At 59.8% G+C, this 19221-nt stretch overlaps 7 protein-coding genes across 7 annotated transcripts; 3 read left to right on the top strand and 4 right to left on the bottom strand.

Annotated features, from left to right (window-relative positions):
* Window positions 1-767: 767 nt before the first annotated feature.
* BXZ73DRAFT_80421 (uncharacterized protein) lies at window positions 768-3614 on the bottom strand (the record flags this gene model as incomplete). Its single annotated transcript, XM_048023277.1, has 9 exons — window positions 768-1104; window positions 1242-1540; window positions 1573-1890; window positions 1917-2015; window positions 2214-2491; window positions 2746-2947; window positions 2981-3059; window positions 3261-3376; window positions 3471-3614. The coding sequence occupies 9 exons, from the start codon at window positions 3612-3614 to the stop codon at window positions 768-770; spliced, it is 1872 nt and encodes a 623-aa protein (XP_047874181.1).
* Window positions 3615-5215: 1601 nt separating this feature from the next.
* BXZ73DRAFT_92123 (acetoin reductase family protein) lies at window positions 5216-6350 on the bottom strand (the record flags this gene model as incomplete). Its single annotated transcript, XM_048026251.1, has 9 exons — window positions 5216-5247; window positions 5379-5437; window positions 5478-5592; window positions 5653-5776; window positions 5803-5862; window positions 5895-5926; window positions 5984-6029; window positions 6088-6108; window positions 6138-6350. The coding sequence occupies 9 exons, from the start codon at window positions 6348-6350 to the stop codon at window positions 5216-5218; spliced, it is 702 nt and encodes a 233-aa protein (XP_047874180.1).
* A 796-nt stretch (window positions 6351-7146) lies between these two features.
* BXZ73DRAFT_92122 (PLP-dependent transferase) lies at window positions 7147-8602 on the top strand (the record flags this gene model as incomplete). Its single annotated transcript, XM_048026250.1, has 4 exons — window positions 7147-7199; window positions 7250-7587; window positions 7737-7849; window positions 7901-8602. The coding sequence occupies 4 exons, from the start codon at window positions 7147-7149 to the stop codon at window positions 8600-8602; spliced, it is 1206 nt and encodes a 401-aa protein (XP_047874179.1).
* Window positions 8603-9331: 729 nt separating this feature from the next.
* On the top strand, window positions 9332-10541 carry BXZ73DRAFT_105032 (acetoin reductase family protein; the record flags this gene model as incomplete). Its single annotated transcript, XM_048016106.1, has 9 exons — window positions 9332-9436; window positions 9487-9600; window positions 9667-9715; window positions 9774-9914; window positions 9970-10104; window positions 10155-10219; window positions 10272-10362; window positions 10444-10451; window positions 10509-10541. The coding sequence occupies 9 exons, from the start codon at window positions 9332-9334 to the stop codon at window positions 10539-10541; spliced, it is 741 nt and encodes a 246-aa protein (XP_047874178.1).
* A 545-nt stretch (window positions 10542-11086) lies between these two features.
* BXZ73DRAFT_80417 (uncharacterized protein) lies at window positions 11087-12071 on the bottom strand (the record flags this gene model as incomplete). The annotated part of the gene is made up of 5 exons (XM_048023275.1): window positions 11087-11343; window positions 11398-11631; window positions 11688-11746; window positions 11799-11973; window positions 12035-12071. 5 exons carry the CDS (start codon window positions 12069-12071, stop codon window positions 11087-11089), a joined length of 762 nt encoding a protein of 253 aa, XP_047874177.1.
* A 1140-nt stretch (window positions 12072-13211) lies between these two features.
* BXZ73DRAFT_105030 (NAD(P)-binding protein) lies at window positions 13212-16557 on the top strand (the record flags this gene model as incomplete). Its single annotated transcript, XM_048016105.1, has 14 exons — window positions 13212-13475; window positions 13541-13586; window positions 13659-13799; window positions 13848-13982; window positions 14193-14267; window positions 14341-14348; window positions 15373-15660; window positions 15712-15757; window positions 15823-15963; window positions 16021-16155; window positions 16206-16264; window positions 16316-16406; window positions 16464-16471; window positions 16525-16557. 14 exons carry the CDS (start codon window positions 13212-13214, stop codon window positions 16555-16557), a joined length of 1470 nt encoding a protein of 489 aa, XP_047874176.1.
* An 814-nt stretch (window positions 16558-17371) lies between these two features.
* Window positions 17372-19160, bottom strand: BXZ73DRAFT_105029 (NADH-ubiquinone oxidoreductase; the record flags this gene model as incomplete). The annotated part of the gene is made up of 6 exons (XM_048016104.1): window positions 17372-17734; window positions 17791-17899; window positions 17953-18633; window positions 18687-18850; window positions 18913-19061; window positions 19133-19160. 6 exons carry the CDS (start codon window positions 19158-19160, stop codon window positions 17372-17374), a joined length of 1494 nt encoding a protein of 497 aa, XP_047874175.1.
* Between the last annotated feature and the right edge of the window lie 61 nt (window positions 19161-19221).

Here is a 19221-nt window from a genome sequence, read left to right as displayed (position 1 = left end):
CCGCGACCTTGTACTAAGATGCGGGTGACGCCGGAGAGCTGGGTGAAGCGGATACTCATACTCAGAGAACAGAAGAAGTATGCACCTTGCTGTCATCACGGAATTCGGCGTTGGGCATCCATGGGCGGACGGCGTGAAGGTCGATCTGTCAGCCTCCGGGTCGGGGCGTATGACGATGATGAGTTACCATTCCAGTTGCAACCGGCAGCTGTAATAGCAACTTCCTGGAGCCGAGACTACACCAAGGCTGAGTCCATATATCTTGCGGACACCAACGACAGATCTCATGCTACCAGGCACAAACTAGAACCAAACATCAGATGAGGTATTCATTAAGCAGGTATGTGGGAGATACGGAGCAGCGTAAAAGCAGCAGCAGCAGCAGCAGCGACAACGAGCGTGAGCAGCCCCGTCCCGAATGCAGCAAGCCGGAGGCCGGGGACCGAGGTGTGAGGGAGAGAGCATGAACGAGCGAGCGAGAAGACGCCAGGGAGAGCGCGGACGTGACTACACGACTTAACTAGTATCTACAGAGCCGAGCCGAGTCCGGGTCCAGTCCATGGTTAGTTGTGGTGAGGTGAGATGAGGTGTTTCGATCCGTAGGGATGCGCGGAGTGAGTGAGCGAAGGCGAGCAGGAGCGTCGGCGTAAGGTACAACATATCGTACACACTAGTTACCGTACCCAGTCCCATGCCGAATGAGCGTCGATCTTAGTGAACCCGAAATAAAACGAAGAAGAGTCAACCACGACCGGGGACGATACACGCTATGGCGCCTCCTGCGCAACCAACGTTGGTGGCGGCGGCGATGGTAGCACATCCACCAACGCCCGAGGCGTGTCATCGGGCACGGCGTGCGCCTGCCGCAGCGGCGACCGCAGCGTCGGCGGCGGCTCCTCTCCGATCGGGCTCGGGCTCAGCGCGAGCGACGCGCGCACGCCCGCTCCCGGCCCCGCGCCCGAGCGCGGGCGTGGGCTCCGCAGCGACGCGGAGCCGGATCCGACCCCGGCGAAGCTTGCGCGCGTTGGACTCGCGCTGTCGATCAGGTCCGCGATATCCGCGAGGTCCATCCCGGACGCGGGGAGCATGGGGGTCTGAGACGCCCTGTGCGGGTGGGACGATGAGAGGAGTGGGGTGGGGAGTCGGGGCCGTTGGAGAGGGTGCGAGAGTGGGAGTGGGAGTGCACGGAGGCGCGCGAGGGCGAGCGGAACGCGGCTGGCGGGGGCGGAGAAAGGAGGAACATGTTGTCGCGCCGCGCCGCGTCGTCGACGTAGGTGCTGTCGTCCCAACCGTCGAGGTAGCTCGCACGCGTGCCCGTGCCGGAGAGGGTGCGCGAGGACGCGAGGGGGACGAGGGCGCCGAACTCGTCAGGGTTGCCCCTTATATAAGTCTTGCGCCGGTCGGAGGAGTTGGACTCGACCATGGTGAGCGCCGTGTCTGCGGAGTAGTAGGATGCCGAGTTCTTCCGGCGATAGTCCTCGAAGCGCCGCTGCCGGAGCTCGTCTTCGGTCAGCGTGCCATCGTCCTCGCCCAGGCTCGGCTTGCGGGCCGCGAGTACGTAGCCGTCTTTACCGTCCGTCGCGCCCGCCGCGGCGGGTCGTCCCCGTACTTCCGACGCATCCACAACCAGCGGCCGCCAAAGAGCAGGATGCAGAGCCCGAAGAAGCCCGCGAAACCGATGACGACCTTGACGCCAATCGACAGGCCCTTCATTGGCGATGGCGTCGAGTGGAGGGCGACGAGCCCAATGGCCTGCCGAGTACCGCGCCTGGTGGAACTCAACCGCGGCGACGGCGGGGTCGGTGAGCCCGAGGAGGCCCAAGTGCGGCCGCGTGCCCCGGCCTGGTTAAGGTCTTGCGAGTTGCGGGGGAAGGTGCCATCGGGGAGCGGCTCGTCGTAGGCGAGGACGGTGTAACGTTGCGGAGGAAGGGGACGCCGAGGATGATATCCGCCGCGTTGTTGATGCTCGCGGACAGGCCGGGGAACTGCTGCGGTGTCTGGATGAAGCCGAGGCACTGCGTCGAGTCGAGGTCTGGTAGGACATGTCGAGCGGGTGGAGGTAGATGGAGGTGCGATTGTCCAACTGGATGCTGATGTTGAGCGGGGTGGTGCAGGACATGTAAACTGCGGGGATGCGCGTTAGCGGATCGGGATCAAGGCAGACGGTCGACACTGACAGTTTCCATCCGAGCCAGGCCCGATGCCCAGCGCACCGTAAATCCATTGGCAATGGCCTGTGTGGCGAGGATGATGGGGACGCCGGTGTCGAGGATAGCGGTGGGCTTGCCTGCATCCGAGCCAGGAGTATTGCCAGACAACGAGACGGGCTTGTCCTGGCCGTCGACGTGAACAGTGATCCCGGATATGTGCGCTTTCCACCAGGACGGTTTCGATAAGGGCACAATGGTGTCGTACTGGATCTTGCTGGGATCATGAACGAGGGAGCTTGGATGTCGTCCGATCCCGAGCACGGAAGGGACGGTTCTTGATCCTGGGCGCTCGAGGGCGACAGAGAAGAAGCGGGCGGGAGGGGCGTTCGAGGAGGGCGTGAGGGAGAAGAGGTTGGACGGACGGTGGCACCGTCGGCGACATCGGCGCCGGTGGGAAGGACGCTAGAATGTAGGAGATGTCGGGGAGGGCGAGACCAAGGACCCACTGTATTGTGACGACAGTGGTTCGTTGTTCACAGTATCGGCGGCGACTGGAGAGGGTTGAGGAAGGAGAAAACAGAGGGGAGGATCTTACCGAATGCCTGGTTCGAGATTTGGTATCCCCCGAGCTGAACGCTATCCCACACGATAGGACCGCTTGCCTCTCCGGAGGCGAACTTGAGGTCTTGTGACGGCCTGTGGGAGAGGAGGAAGAGGGATCGTATCGCGGGGCGCCTTGCACAAGGACGAGCCGCATGTGCTGGCAGCAATCCACTGAAAGATGATTGAACACCTGCCTGGTGAGAGTGGAAAGCAATGGTTGGGCTTACCAAATCGGAGGAGCCGGTGTCGACTTGCAGATGAAAGGTCGAAGAGCCATCGCCGAAGGCAATTGGGGCGACGTAAGAGCTGAGAAGGAAAGCAATGTCAGTCGATATTGGAGGAGATGGAGACGAGCCGTGGCGCGGAATGCGTGGTGGGATACAACGGGATATCGTCTGAGTGTTCGGCAACCCGTACTCGTCTCGGACGAGGGACGAAACCCGGCATGCGCCCAAGAAGACGCATCCTAGTACGCAACGCGAGCCGGTGCCCAAGCCAGATACGGACGAATGTTGAAAGCTCGCGAAGACCTGACGCGCGTCCTGCAACGCTGGACACAGCGTCTTGCGACTGCGACCGCCTTGGTGCGCACGCGCAGGCCCAGGTGCGGAAGGCGTCCGGGGCTCAGGCAGACAACCAGCGCGAGGCGCGCGATGGACACAGGAAGGATGGAAAGACGAATGGGAAAACGCAAAGAGTCAAAAGCCAAATGCTCACCCTTGGTATGGAGATCTTGGACGAGGGTGAGGGCAATGACGGTGCCATCCTCACCGCCGTCTCCTTCATCGCGACCGAAAGATCGCTCTCGTCGCGCTTCAAGCTTGCATAATGCGCGCGAGGCGCGAGTGCGGCGACGGGCATTGTGCGGCAGTCCAGAGATTGTGACCGCGTTCAGCGTGGACGACGGGTGGAATGGAGGGCGGAGGGCGGAGGCGGAGCGGGACGGAGGACGGAGGACGGAGAGGGGGACAGGGCAGCGAAGGAGAGCGTGGCGAAGAAGGAGGGTGGGGATACATGGAGATCAGTCGAGGCGAGACATGGCCGACGGTGGAAAGAGCCCGCGTCCAGTCTGGTGGACAGATCCCAGTCGACCCCGGTCCCGGCACGCTTCTCGGCGCCTTCCTCTCCTGCCGACGCCTCCCGGCAAGCTGTTTGAGAGTGCGGGGTCGCGGGCGATGCCCAGTCAGGATCGAGAGACACTGCAGCGGGCACAGGCACGCGCTCGGCCCCGCGAGAGCTCCTCCGTCGCGGTCGGCCCTCTCGCGTCTTCATCCACCCTCGAGCGCGCTCTAGCGCACGCAAGATGCACCCCGCGCCGTAAGCTCCCAGTCTCCCAGTACCTCTCAGAACCCCGCGCGCACCCGTCGCGGCTGCTCGAGGACACCTTTGACAGTCTGTCGTGCCTTGTTGAACCCCCCGATCGTCTTGGCACTCGCTTGCCCCCACCCCCATGCACGTGCCATCCCGAACATGAACATCTCCCCACGACGCTCACGCAACTCCGTGCGAGCTCCGACCGAGCCGGAACCCAGTCCTTGTTACGCGCACAGTCACGCTAAGCCCGCACGCCCTGTCCGACTGTCCGAGCGAGGCGGTGGCACATCGGCTTGCCTCCAACCCAGGGTGCAGCGCAGTGCTGTGCAGATTACGACGAATCCCGCGAGCCTGCAAACAGTGCGCACGCGGATCGCTCATCTCGCCCACAGCTGTGTTCTGCCGTCATGATGATCCGTACTGACAGGCTTGGTACGTCGCCCCGCCACCGGCATCGTAAGAGAGGAGGAAGTGTGGCGTGCGACGTTGCGATAGAGAGGACGGAGGATGAGGCACTTGTTGCGCGGCACAAGAGCAGCGTCCGACCGTGGTCCAGGTTTCGAACTTGCCGTAGAGAACTTCGTCTATTTCGACACCCAGCACCATATGAGCAAGCCAAAACCAATATCGCCGAACGGCGAGCACGGTCCGTCAACTGAGGGCCCATCGTACTGTGCGTTGAATGTACGTCGGAAGCCTGATGTTTTCACTCGACGGTCATGAAAGCCCTTCGGCGGCACGGGATCCGCTATTACCTGCCAATAATATGGTGCAATTGTGGAGGACGCTACACTAACACTCCGCCACCGTGAGTCTGCTGCCCCCCACGACACGGCATTCTCTTCGTGCCAGACCTAGTAGTACGGGTGTGTGTGGCAGGTGAATGACAGGCGATGCAATAGATACCGTACATGGTTCACACGCTATTCGACACGGGCACGACATGCGCGCGTTGCCTGGAAGTTGAACGGCGTATGGTGATCGCGTTGACAATGGCAGCCAGACATGAGGCTAGAGTTTCCGAAGGTGATGATAAGTAAGCGTGTCATGTCAAGAGTTTGATGAGATACACGAGACAGTACAAACAGGGAGCAAACAATGCCAGCGAGGCAGTATTCGTACACTCTTTCTGGTGCGAGCGTGGTCGTTCAGTCGAACACCATGCCACCATCAACGATTACTATACAGGCCGCACGTGTAAGCAAAGTCAGCAGGGATAAAGTGGACACTCACGCTTTGACCTGCCGTCCGACCGGAAGAGCATCCATCTGAGTCAGTACCACATAGCTGAGACAACAACACCACACGCACCGGTCACGAACGCGGCCTCGTCTGAGACCAGCCACGACACCAGCTTGGCGACATCTCGGCTGCCCGTTCCGGCCCATAAGTTCTGTGAGTTTGCTAGACACATCCCAATTAGCCCGACCGCCCCCGACGCCGCGCGCTTCTCGACGTACCCAGCGCGCCCAAGACCCCCGCTTCTCGCCGGACTTCGCGGTATGGTACGCGTCCAGGTTGTCCACTGTCGCGCGCACATCAGCCTTTCCATCTCGTCCCACACAACCGTACACCGGGCACTCACACAACGCCGTCTCAATCGCGCCCGGGGCGTACGCGTTCGCGGTGATTCCGTGCTTGCCGTAGTCCATCGCGGCGCACTGGGTGAGCGCACGGACGCCGAACTTGCCCGCACAGTACGCGGCGTGCTGCGGGAACCGCGCTTCGACGCGACGGACGCGGCGCCGACGAGGCGCCCGCCGGTGCCCTGCGCGAGCATCTGCCGCACGGCGTGCTTGTACGAGAAGAAGGTGCCTTTGAGTTAACGTCAAGCATCCGGTCGAGCTCCGACGTCGGGGCTGCGCGCCAGCGGCGTGAGGAGATCGCGCGATGGGGTGGGCGAGCGAGAGACTCACTTTCGTGGAGGGGCATATTCACGGCCACGCCCGCGTTCGCGATCATCTTGGATCCCGCGCGTCAGCCCGCCACACGCGCACAACGATGCACAACGGGGACGCACCGCGTATAAACCCCCGCGCTCCTTGACGACTTGCGCGACGAGGCCTCGACGTCCTTCTCGCGTGTGACGTCGCCCTGGACGAGCGTGACCTTGGCGCCGTGCTCGCGCTGGACGGTGTCGGCGAGGTCGGCGAGGCGTGGGGCCGCGCGCGGGAGGTCGAAGAGGCCGAGGTCGTAGCCGTCGCGCGCGAGGCGGCGGGCGACCGCACGGCCGATGCCCTCGGCAGCCCCGGTGATAATTGCGACGCGGCGAGGGAGGGACATAGCAGTTCTTTGGGAGGGCGGACGAGGAGAGTGAGAAGAGGGGGGAAGTTGAAAGCGAGCGGGAGCGCGAGCGTAGAAGGGTGTGTGAGATCGCCGGTCGTCAACGCCGCGGTTCTTATGTTGCGCTCCATGCACGGCGTGGTGGAGATTGAGCCCCGTGAGATGGTGGCCGTAGGGGTCCTGTGAGGAAGACCAGGCTTCTAGTCAGTGTACGTGTCAGTCAGAAGCGAAGGCGGGTGGGTGCGTACTTTCTGTACACAGCGAAGACTTGAAAGCAGCGGAAGGAGTGTTTACGTGCAGTCAGGGTGCAGAAGGAAGCGCGTCATCTCCGTTCATTTCGTAGTGCTGAAGTCCATATGGCAAGATGATAGCATATACGCGTTTTGAATCGCACATGTTACGGACTGTACGTCTTATGAACGCGTCGTGCTCATCCACGCTGTCCGTCCGATGCGGCGAGAGCTGGCTAGAAGACTTGGTTGTGGAAGGGAAGCCAGGACAAACAGAAGCGACATGAACGCGTACCTTGAAGGCGGCTTATCATTATCTAATATTGCATGCCTCGTTACAATAAGAGTAAAGCACGACGAGCTTCTCGTGTGAGGGTGTACATGTGCAGCCACGAGAGATGGTGGTTGGAGACAAGTCGATTGCGTTTCTCGGCACGCGCGCTTGTTTCTCGAGTGCGGCTACCTCCGGGCCGGACGCCTGACGCAGCGGAGTCACGGTCGAAAATAGCGGCCGCCTTCGCAGATAACGACGAGGACAAGGTTGGATGCAGCGTAGTCTGGCCAGGATGTCTCAACGCTTCAGGTTGTCGCAGGGTATCAAGAACACGGGGCGTCCTCCGTCAGTCCTTTTGCTGTCAGATACGCCCGATTGCTCACAATATGTCGCAGGATCCCGCGGGCTTATGCATGGGCCGCTCTTTACCCTGCCACAGAGGCCCGTCCACTCCTTGACATGTCGCAAGGAGTGCCTGGAGTGCCCCCACCCAATATGCTTCTCGACGCCATGGCCGCTGCATCTGCCGCGCCATCCAGCTGCGGCTACCTGGCCAACGCTGGCGACCCTGCTCTGCTCCAGGCCATGGCGAAGGAAATGAAAGAGTGCTATGGAGAGGACGCAGACATCTTGGCAGATGATCTGGTAATCACCGCAGGGTGCAACCTTGCGTTTTCTTCACCGCAATGGTCCTTGCGGATGCGGGAGACGAGGTCATCCTTCCCGTTCCTTGGTAGTAGGCTCTTCCTCACTCCATTTGCGTGTGCGCTCATCGACATCTCGGCAGGTACTTCAACCACGAGTATGTCTTTCCTTCCTGCTGCACCCGCGTCTCTCGCATATCCTTGATACAGGATGACGCTCACAATGCTCGGGATCAAGCCGTCCTTCTCCACACCTACGCCAACGAGGGCTTCTTGCCATCACCCGAGCGGTGCGCCTCACTCATTACCTCCAAGACGAAAGCGATCGTCCTTGTCACGCCAAACAACCCCGTAAGTGCTCTTCCTTCCGTCGCTATGCTGCTTCTGACTCACAGCCTGCAGACGGGCGCGATCTATCCCCCGAATCTACTGGCGTCCTTTGCTTCGCTCGCACGTGAACACAACCTCGCGCTCGTGCTCGACGAGACGTACCGCGATTTCGTCTCCTCCGGGGCGCCTCACCACCTCTTTTCACCATCATCCGTGGGTGACGCCCCACTCGACTGGGCCTGGCGTACGACGCTCGTCCACCTCTTCTCCTTCTCCAAAAGCTTCTGCATCCCCGGTCACCGCCTCGGGCTCGTCGCCGGCCCACCCGCGTTCACCGCCGCGCTTTGCACCGCGCTGGACTCTCTACAGATCTGCGCTCCGCGAGCTCCGCAAGCCGCACTCGCGCCTCTCATCACATCGGGGGCGCTCCGGCCGTTCGTGCAGGACATGGCGCGCGCGGTGCAGCACCGGCACGCGCTGTTCAAGGCGCGTGTCCCCCCGCGATGGCGGATCGGGTGCCAAGGCGGCTACTACGCCTTCGTCCGGCACCCGTTCGTGGGGCGGCGGGCGGAGGAGATATGCGAGCGGCTCGCGCGGGAGGCGGGTGTCGTTACGCTCCCTGCTGGGTTCTTTGCGCCCCCGGCGGACGAGAAGGAAGGGGAGGAGGGGCGGTGGGTCCGGTTCTCGGTCGCGAACGTGGACGACCGGAAGGTGGAGCTCGTTTGCGAGAGGCTGGCGGAGTGCGAGACGACGTTTGGGTGGGAGCTGGATTGAGTAGCAACTAGCGCGCTCGATTGTAATTTGTAACTTCTGCTTGTGTTCACCGGCGCCAATCGACACTCACCCGCCTCATGCATGACCATCGACCATCATCAGCATTCTTCACGTGCATTGCACTCGTCAGGCCTTCAGGAGCACCCACATCGCGAAAGCCTACTGCCACAGCCGGATTGATGCACCGTGTACACCTAATGCTCACACAATTGCGCATATACGCAGGTACCGGCGGGCCGGGTCAGCGCGTCGACCGCACACGGTACGTTGGACGCTGTACCTCATTTCCCATCGTCCGCACAAACACCCGCATAAGATCGGCTTCACGGAAATAACTCGTGCGAACCCGTCGACGTCCTGTTCAATCTCGAGTGTCGTAAACGAAGTGCATCCCTTCGGTTTTCCCGCTAGCCCTACTCTACTCACCCTTCCACGCCCCAGACACATGTCGCTTACCCGGAACGAGGTGCAAAAGAGCTGGCGAAGCCCTTCATAGACGCTTACCTACTATTGATAGTACCTGGGAACACTTCGACAATGCTGGTCTTCGAACACCCACAGCCGCGTTCTCAAGAGCCCCGTTATGGTCCGCCAAAGGACCATCTCATGGCGCCTATTGTCATCGTCCAAGGCAAACTGACGACCAGCTTCCCAAGGGCCTCGCACCTACTAACGGCGATGCATAAAAGATAGGCCATGCGGCGCCGAGAGCTTTACTTCACCCTGCCCATGTCTACTACCCCCGCAAAGCGCGTTGCAATCATCACTGGGGCCGCGGAGGGCATCGGACGCGGAATCGCGCTTCGACTGGCGAAGGATGGCTTCGACCTCGGCGTCTTTGACCTGCCCACTTCCAAGGCCAGGCTCGCGGAGCTTGCTGGGAGGTGACAAGCGCACACGGGTCGAAGGTTTGCATAGTGCTCGGCGACGTCTCCATTGAGGACGATGTGCGCATGCTGGTGGAAACGGTCGTATCCGAGCTGGGAGGTCTGTACGCGGTGAGTGCTTTGCTTCGTGTTCTGAGGGTTTTGAGAGCATATCTCATAAAGGTGTACATTCGACAGATGATTGCGAACGCTGGGCTAGGAGGGACACTTTGCATCCTCCACGAGAGTATGGTTCAACTGACGTGTGTTTGATTCATCTGTCGTTCTGAATTCTCCTGTGTCAGCCCCGAACGAAGTTCTCGACAAGCTCATCAACGTTCACATTAAGGGGACGTTCTTCAGCTACAAGTACGCCGCGATGCAGATGATCAAGCAGGGAATAGGCGGGCGCATCGTCGGCGCTGCGTCGATCGCCAGCAAGAAGGGTTCGGTTCTCCTCGCCCGCTGGTTGACCGTTTCGCTGATCATCTCGCCCTCCAGGCGTCCCCGACCAAGCAATCTACACTGCTACCAAGTTCGCCGTCCGGGGCTTAACCCAAAGCGCGGCGATGGACTACGCGAAGTACGGCATCAACGTCAATGCCTACGCACCCGGGGCCATCGACACTAAGCTCCGTAAGTGGCAAGTATAACCTCATGAATACGACTGACTTGGGCGATGGCAGTGGACGCGCTGGACGAGGTCCAGACGGCACGCACCGGCACGCCGCGCGGCACCTTCGCTTCTTCCGTGCGTGCACCGCCTTGCCTTTTCAACAACAGTGCGGTGACGTTGAACCTAGTTCCCCAACCTTCTCGGAAGGAACGGCCGACCGGAGGACGTCGCGAAGCTCGTGTCGTTCCTTGTTTCAGACGACTCTTCTTTCATTACCGGTGCGTCCATCCCGAAGTTGTCATTCGCATACACGGCTGGCTCATTGACGTATTTACATTATACCGCCTGCACGATCACAGGTCAATCGGTGAGTCCGTTTGCAAAGCTTTTGGGCGTGCTTGTAAGCTGAATCGTGGCTCTGTAGTACCTCATCGATGGAGGCTACTGTTTCGATTAAGTGACGTAGCTTAGGTCGTGACAATACCGGAGAAGAATTTGGATCGCGAATGTAAGCTGAGCAGAAGATTACCAGCAGTCTTTGCCTGCCCTTCTCGTCGGCGTGGGGCCGGGTAACGAGCTCAGTATCGGGAGGCGCACACCCCGAGAGTACATGCCTGGAACGCGATGAGAAAAAAGTGGGAGCAGACGACGCAAAACGCGTACCTGGAGAGGACTGAAACGACCCCGGCAGTTGTGCGGGTCGGTTCAGGACTCCAGGTAGCTACTATAATGTCGGCGCTGAGCGCAAGGGCCACCAACCCGCACATCATCACAATCCCTAGAGTGTCAGCGAGTATTTTGAAAAGGTATAGCGGAAGGCTACCGAGGACGTTGATCAAGCGGAACTTCGACAGCCAGAACATGGTGGGTAGCAACAGAGATGCGCTAGGAAGACGAGATGCCATTTGAGAACTCCAAGGTACAGCAGAAAGCGCAACATCCATAGAGCGCTCACGATGAGCACGCCGAGGGCCTCGAGACACGGGTCGTGCTCTGGCGACGTCAGGCTACAGACATGGGCGGTACCGTATCCTGCACCTCCTGACCCCCCAGCTTCTGGCTGGACGGCTGCTCCCTGCATTCATCGTGCGTTCGCAGCTCGCTGATCGAGTCCTGTGCGCTCCCATCCTTCCCACTTGCGTGCAAGGGGGTCCTCGCCAACCGCTCGTCCTCTGCCGCGACGCTGGAGCGCCAGACGGGCCGCCCACGTGTCTCGGCGCGGAAGGCGAAGACGAGGAGCGCGACGGCGTACGCCGTGACTGTGACGGGCAAGTGAGCATGAGGAACGGTGCAGAGAACCGTAAAGCACGCACCTGCCAGCCACACCGCCAGAGCGAGCACAAGGCTCGCGACGGTCTCGCGACACGCTTTTCTAGTGGCCAGAACGGTCGTCCGGTCAAACGCGAACCGGGTGAGCCCGGTGGAGATCAGGGTCTCGCCGCCAGGGAAGACCACTGGGCCGAGGTCGTTGCAGGCGCCGTGGAACAAGATGACGAAGCCGACGATGGTGAAAACGACGACGACGAACCACAGACCCGACACGAAGGCTATGATGACGACATGAGCACGCTGAATTGACACCGGGGATGACAGGAATGCCTACCCAGACAACACAGCTCGAGGTAGATGATGAACGAGGTTCGTAGTATATCCACGGCGACCCTGCCATGGAGGTTGAGTCCATATGGCTGTTTGGAGTGAGCTGAGCACGCACATTGATGAGAAGGCTATAAGGGTCCACGCCCCTACAGCGATCCCGAGCCGAGGATAGTCGACGAGTCCGAGACTGTATGATTGACCATCTACATGAATGACGGCTGCCTGGGAGAGAAACGTGGCAACATCGGCGTTGATACCGATGATAGTGAGGCCAAGGGCGGAAGAGATTACTACGGTGTGTGTAAGTTGCTGGGCACGAACGCCACAAATGTAGAAGAAGAATAATCTCACTCAACGAGACGAGGCGGAACTTGGCGAGCCAGAGCATGACACTTTCGGCTGTTTCATGACGGTAAGAGGCGCACCGAGATACTCGGAAGGCGTACGCACATCGTTCAGGAAGAGCGCATCGTTCAGGGAGAGCGTCTGGACAGAGAGGTGTGCCCGACGTTATGTTGGATGAGAGGGGCCAAATACGATATCTATAGGGACAGTGCCGGGGGGATTTTGACGTGCAGTAAAGCAAATGACGACTACCTCATACACCGATCCCCTAATCGTCAACCATGTCGACGCTGAACGTTTGAAAGGTCATTCCCCACCGTCATCTTGAAGACATAATGTCATGACCATCGTTATTTCCTCTTGACAGGTTTTCTGTCGCAAAGGGGGAGCATGCCAATAGGAAAGGAGAAAGACGCGCCAGTGATGTTCCACTCCGCTTCCCCACCGCGGACTTATGGGTGTCAAGGTTGTCGACGACGCTCGCGGGGTACCGCCTTCCGGTTCTCCAGTCGTGCCTGCCTTACTCACACGACTGGAGAGACCGCGAACGCAGGCCGGCAAGACGGGGTCACTTGGACGATCTGCGCGCATTGGTGGGGACGAACGCACGGAAGAAAAGTGAAGAGGCGTACCTTGACAGCGTCGTCGATGGCGCACGTACATACGCGGAGTTGTGCTCTTGGACCTTGACGGCGCGATCGAAGGAGGATGGGTTTGTCGAACCAGGGGTGCACCCAGCCAACTTCGAAGGTGGCTGCGGGACCTGGGTGGACGCACGCGAGCGAGGACTCGGATGACGGTAAAAGGCAGCGAGCACGCCGCGCCTCGGCGTCAATCTGCTCGTGCACCTCATCTCTCACTGTCACAGCTTGCTGCAGGCTGACAACTCAAGCTATGTCCTCGACTCTGGACGTGATGTCCACGCTGTAGGGATGCAAACTGAACCGCCGTCGATTTGCAAGTACTAGGCTGCATATGTCGGCTGCCGCTCGAGAGGTGAGCCAGTGTATTCTCTTCGGACAGAGCATCTCGCTGAGGACCGCAGTTTGCATGATCAGCCTCCGAACTCACTTTTGGCCCCAAACTGGACGCAATGACGTCGACGGCCATGGGGGCTATAAGAGCCGACTTCCCCACCACAGCACAGACTTCCCTCCGTCCGCCCGTCCGCCTCCCTCCGAAGATGAGCAACCCAAGGCGTGTCGTCATCATCACCGGGGCCGCCCAAGGTATCGGCCGCGGCATCGCCCTCCGACTGGCCAAGGATGGCTACGGCCTCGGCCTCTTCGATCTTCCGTGCGAGCAGACCAACCTAGTTGAGCTGGCTGCGAAGCTGATGGACACACACGGGACCCCCGTCGTAAACGCCGTCGGGGACGTGTCCAACGAGGAAGACGTCGCGCGCCTCGTCGCGACCGTCGTCCAGGAGCTGGGAAGCCTCTACGCAGTGAGCCTTGTATATCCGCCATCAAATTCACCGGCCGTCTTACCATGCTCTCCGTGTATCTACAGATGATAGCGAATGCGGGGATCTCCATCAACTCTGTGCTGCACCAAAGTACGTACGCCGGCTCCGCTGTCCATTATCCACATACGAACACAACTGACGCTTGCCCTTCCGTCCGTCCAGCGCCGGTGGCAGATTTCGAACGTCTCATGAATGTCAACGTTAAAGGAACGTTTCTCTGCTACAAGTACGCCGCGGAGCAGCTCATCAAGCAGGGCGGCGGCGGCCGTCTCATTGGTGCCGCATCCATCGCCAGCAAGAAAGGTCTACTCTCTCACACATCTTGTGAATTGAACTGACCGCGCACGACAGGCGGCCCAGAGATGGCGGCGTACGCGGCGACCAAGTTCGCGATCCGCGGCATGACGCAGTGCGCTGCAATGGATTACGCCAAATACGGGATCACCGCGAACACTTACGCCCCTGGCATGATCGATACACCTCTCCGTACGTGTGTCGTCTTTGTTCGAATAGCACAAGACGTACGTTGATGCCGATATCATCGTAGTTGCGAGTCTGGATGAGTATCACACAAGCAAAAGCGGTCAACCAAAGCGTTCTTGGACTGAATCGGTATACCACTTTCTTAGACGCACATACGATAGCTCATTTTCGCGTATTGCGCTGTTTCATAGCTTCGAAAATCTTCTCTCTTAGGGCGACTTGGAACCCCTGAAGACGTGGCGAAGCTCGTCGCGTTCCTAGTTTCCGACGAGGCTGATTTCATCACCGGTGAGTTTCTATCATGTTGACATCATAGTAATAACACTGAATCTGCTCTTATTTCGCTCGTTCTTGTCACAAGGGCAGTCGGTGGGTGCAGTAATTTATATGTTGCTATGATACTCATCCCCCGCAGTACTTGGTAGATGGAGGCATTTGCTTCGACTAACCCTACCACTGAATGACCGGTTCTCGATGTCATATATGATCATTCAATATTTACATACGCAGATCGCTTACTATGCGTTTGACAATGACTTCAGAACATCCTTTAACAGGCCCCGGACCTCGCCCGCTCTCGCTACGTTCCTCTCCAGCGTTCGTCGGAGAAATATCAACTCGGGAGCCACGGCCCTTCCACCTTCGTGTTCCGGACTGAAGTCACCCCAAAAGGTGGCACTCCGCTTGCGTCCAGAACAAACATGGCCACGGACGGATATGGGCTCGGCCTCAATTCAGCAGGCCAGAGTGGAGGCGTTGCCCGCCGCGAGCGTCGAAGCGGCCTCCGATCGCGTGTCGTCAACGTGATTGGAGTCGCTCCCGGCGAAGAGAATATGCGACCGCCATCGCGGAGCTCGGCCCGTCAAGCGATAAAACGACGTGCGCGCGTACGACTGAATACAAACTTCGCGGGGACCTCCACGAAAATATATCGCTGTTTCCACGCTGCTCACGCTTTGCCTTCTCGTCCCATCTCGCCCCGAGGGCGTCGTCCAGTGCTACAAGGGTGTCACAGAGCAGCTGAACAAACAAGGGCTCATCGGCGCCGCATCCGTCGCCAGCAGGGAAGGTGCGCTCTTTTGCAAAAACTTGGTAAGCGGTTCTGAGGAAGTGGCTGAGAGTTCGACATTCATGCACTGCGCGCTGTGATGAGAAACGCTGACGTCAGCTGTGTGCGCAGGCGGCCGTCGCACCGGTGCTCTCGCTCTCTGGAACTCTCCTATGGCATCCTTCCGACCCGTCCCCATCACTGCGTTCATTCCTCCCTCTCCATTCCCTCTGTCAAGACCATGCGTGCAGGACATGGTCTAAAAGGCATCACCTGCCGTCATCTGTCAAGCAACAATTTCGCACGTCGATAGGGTCCCACAGAGACCTATAAACACGCCCCCAGTTCTTCCAGAGACCCCTCAGAACCATGTCCTCGTCCAGGCGCGTCGCAATTGTCACCGGGGCCGCAGAGGGCATCGGCCGCGCCATCGCCCTCCGACTCGCTAAAGACGGCTTCGACCTCGGCCTGCTGGACCTCCCCCGTGCCAAAGAGAGGCTGGAGTCCGCTGCGAAGGAGGCGCGGAGTGCGCATGGCGCGCGCGTCGTGGTCGTCTGCGGTGACGTCTCGAAGGAGGCGGACGTCGAGGGTCTTGTTCAGACGGTGGTGGAGGAGCTCGGCAGCTTGTACGCGGTACGTTCTCTCCCCTCTCTCCTGCGAGATCGCCAACCCATCCCCGCGCAGATGATCGCGAACACGGGCATAGCCCAGCTCGCAATGTTCCACGACAGTTCGTTCTCCTCGAGTGATCATGACGCTCTGGCAGACGTTGACCGAGCTCCTCGCGTTCGACAGCTTCGGACCCACAACTGAACGACATGATCGACGTCAACCTGAAGGGCACCTTCTTCTCCTATAAACACGCCGCGATACAGATGATCAAGCAAGGAACAGGCGGGCGCATTGTCGGCGCGTCGTCCGTGCTCGGGAAGAAAGGTGAGCGCCGCGATTCGAAGCTCTCAGATCTCCTGTCCTGACGCGCTCGTCACCGAGGCGCTTCGTTGCATAGCGTATACTCGGCGACCAAGTTCGCCGTCCGCGGGCTCACGCAGAGCGCGGCGATGGACTACGCCAAGTACGGCATCAATGTCAACGGCTATGCCCCCGGGAAGATCGACACCCCCATGAGTACGTTCCCTCATACGCGTGCGCTTCGGCCGCTGAATTTGCCACCACAGTTGAGATGGCCGACCGGATGCTCTCTGAACAGACTGGACAGCCCCTCGGCTCGTACCAAGTGCTCAGTTCAGCTCTTGCGTTCCAATTGTTGTCTGATCTACTCTTCTAGGTACCGAGTCTGATCGCTCGGTCTGGGACGCCGGCTGAGGTGGCCAACGTGGTTTCGTTCCTTGTGTCTGACGATGCCTCGTTCATCACTGGTAAGTTTTACTTCGAGACTGCAGTCATTAATTTCTCATCGTACACGCCTGTCACAGGTCAAACGGTATGCCCAGGTACTATTCGGGGCCCGTCGTGGTGCTGACATCCATCATTTAGTACTCTGTCGATGGAGGACTCTACTTCGACTAACCTAGCAGCGAAGATCTCGGACATGGATGTGGCTAGGTTTCTTGGAGGGCAGTTCGGGGAGGAGGGAGCTGTACTTCAGAATTGAAACGAAATGGATGAACACTACGCAGGATGGTACCTGGAGATGGAGGAGCTGGTTGCCGCGTTGGTTCGTTCTGGGGACCTTCCCAAGAACGTTCTGAGATCACTATTGGTCGACGGAGGATTAGAAGAGTAGTATCTGAGGTGGGGCACCGACATGTAAGTGAGTTGGATAGACGGCCGAGCCTAGGGATCAGGAGCTGAAAATCCTGTTGGGCGATTTATGGATATGCTCGACCTGTCCGTCTCGGGCAGCGGCCGCGTCCAAACCATTGACGTCTGCAATCCTGCCTCGATGCGCGCTGCGTACAACTTGGAAACTCGCGTCCAGGTCCAGGCTGAGGCCATCGAGAGGTGCCTTGGCCGGGTTGCGCGTTGCGCGCATCCGTGGCATAACAGTCAACACCTGGTGAGGGTCGGAGGAGGGACCATCGAAGGTAGACCGAGGTTTTCGCTGCATTAGGTCGTCCCCGAAGGCCGGACGATGCCCCACGTAGGACAGAGTCGGGAGTGGGTTCTGGGTTGTCCTTGGATGAGGTTACGGTCGGTCGACAAGCACTTGAGGTCCAGTGGCCACTGAACATCTAAGAAATTAGTGCGATATAGTCAGGGGATGGTGATAAAGGGCATCCTGGGTTCTTCGCCCAAGACTTGCAGGACGTGGAACGAGCGCACGGCGCACACATCGTCAAGACGACAAAAAGCAACATATATTGCGTCCGAAATACGTACTCTACGCCTGCGGTGACCCAACCTCAGGCAAGCGCGCGCCCAGGTTGTCCGGCAGCGCAAGCGTCTGGTCCGCGTCGCTCACCATCCGCCCACCGAACATCACAGGCCCGTTCGCGGCGCGGAAGCCCGCGATGCGCGCCTCCACCTCCGGACGGAAGTGGCGCATGAGGCCCTGGATGGGCCACGCCGCCGCGTCGCCCAGTGCGCAGATCGTCCGGCCCTCGATCTGCTTTGTGAGCTCGAGCAGCATGTCGATCTCGCGCTGGTGCCCGCGACCCTCCGCGAAGCGGTCCATCATGTTCATCATCCATGTCGTGCCCTCGCGGCAGGGCGTGCACTGACCGCAGGACTCGTGTTTGTAGAACTGCAAACAAGACATAGGGTTAGGGTCATATATGGATGTTGACGAGCAAGACATACGTGAGCGAAACGCGCGATGGCCTTGACAATGTCCGTGCTCTTGTCCATGACGATGACCGCACCGGTACCGAGACCAGACTGCGCGTCCTTGAGCGAGTCGTAGTCCATCCTAACGCAGCTTCAGAAATGTACATGACCAAAAGATGTCAAGGGAGTACTCACAAAACCTCCGAGCACTTGTCAATCGGGAGCACCGGAACGGAGGAGCCACCGGGGATGATACCGAGCAGGTTGTCCCACCCGCCGATGACACCGCCGCAATGCTTCTCAATCAAGTCCTTGAGCGGGATGCTCATCTCCTCCTCGACCACGCACGGGTTGTTGACGTGCCCCGAGATGCAGAACAACTTCGTACCCTGGTTTCGCTCTCGCCCGAAGCCCGCGAACCACGGCGCCCCGCGCCTGCAGATGGTCGGCGCGACCGCGACCGTCTCCACGTTCGCCACCGTCGTGGGGCACCCGAAGAGACCCACATCGGCCGGGAAGGGCGGCTTGAGGCGCGGCTTGCCTTGCTTGCCCTCGATCGACTCGATGAGCGCCGTCTCCTCACCACAGATGTACGCGCCGGCGCCGCGGTGGAGGTAGACGTCGAATGCGTACCCGGACCCGCACGCGTTCTTGCCGAGCAAGCCCGCGGCGTACGCCTCGTTGATCGCCTGCTGGACGTGGCTCGCCTCCTGGTAGAACTCGCCGCGGATGTATATGTATGCGGCCGAAGCGTTCATGGCGCGCCCGGCGACGAGGCAGCCCTCGACGAGCTTGTGCGGGTCGCCGCGCATGATCTCGCGGTCCTTGCAGGTGCCGGGTTCGCCCTCGTCCGCGTTGACAACGAGGTAGCGTGGACTGCATGGCGGAATAGGTCGGGGGGCGCAAAAATGAAATGGGACGTCACACACCGAGGGTCCTTCTCCCAGCCCGGCTTGTTCATGAAGCTCCACTTGAGACCCGAGGGGAAGCCGGCACCTCCACGGCCGCGCAGACCAGAGTCCTTGATGGTTTGGATGATCCAGGAGTCGCCCTTGAGAATGATGTCCTTCGTCCGGTGCCAGTCACCGCGCGACTGCCCACGCCAACGGCGCTTAGTCGTGTCATAGGCCTTTGAGACTCAGCCCATACACGCACCTGAGCGCCCTTTATGCCGTGGTCATGCCTGCAGTAGGCGTTGGTGAAGATGCGGTCCTGGTCTTTGAGGCCGCCGTAGCGACGAACAGGGGTGTCCTGCACCGTCGCGAACGAGCGGCGGAGTTTTGCCCGGAACGGGCGCGCTATCTCTGTCGAAAGGCGAGTGTAGAGCGCGGCGTAAGTACAGGCTGCAGCGGCGGAAGGGGAAAGGACGACGTACGGAACGCCGCCGACGGATGTCTGAACATCGTCGAGGACGTTGACGAAGGGGGTTTGCTCTACGTGCGCGCTGACTGTCACCTCTCTGCC

This window comes from Epithele typhae (assembly GCF_022376455.1).
Source record: "Epithele typhae strain CBS 203.58 chromosome Unknown BXZ73scaffold_59, whole genome shotgun sequence".
Lineage (NCBI taxonomy): Eukaryota > Fungi > Basidiomycota > Agaricomycetes > Polyporales > Epitheliaceae > Epithele > Epithele typhae.
Note: the sequence above shows the minus strand (reverse complement) of the source record. Positions and strands in the feature narration are given on the sequence as shown.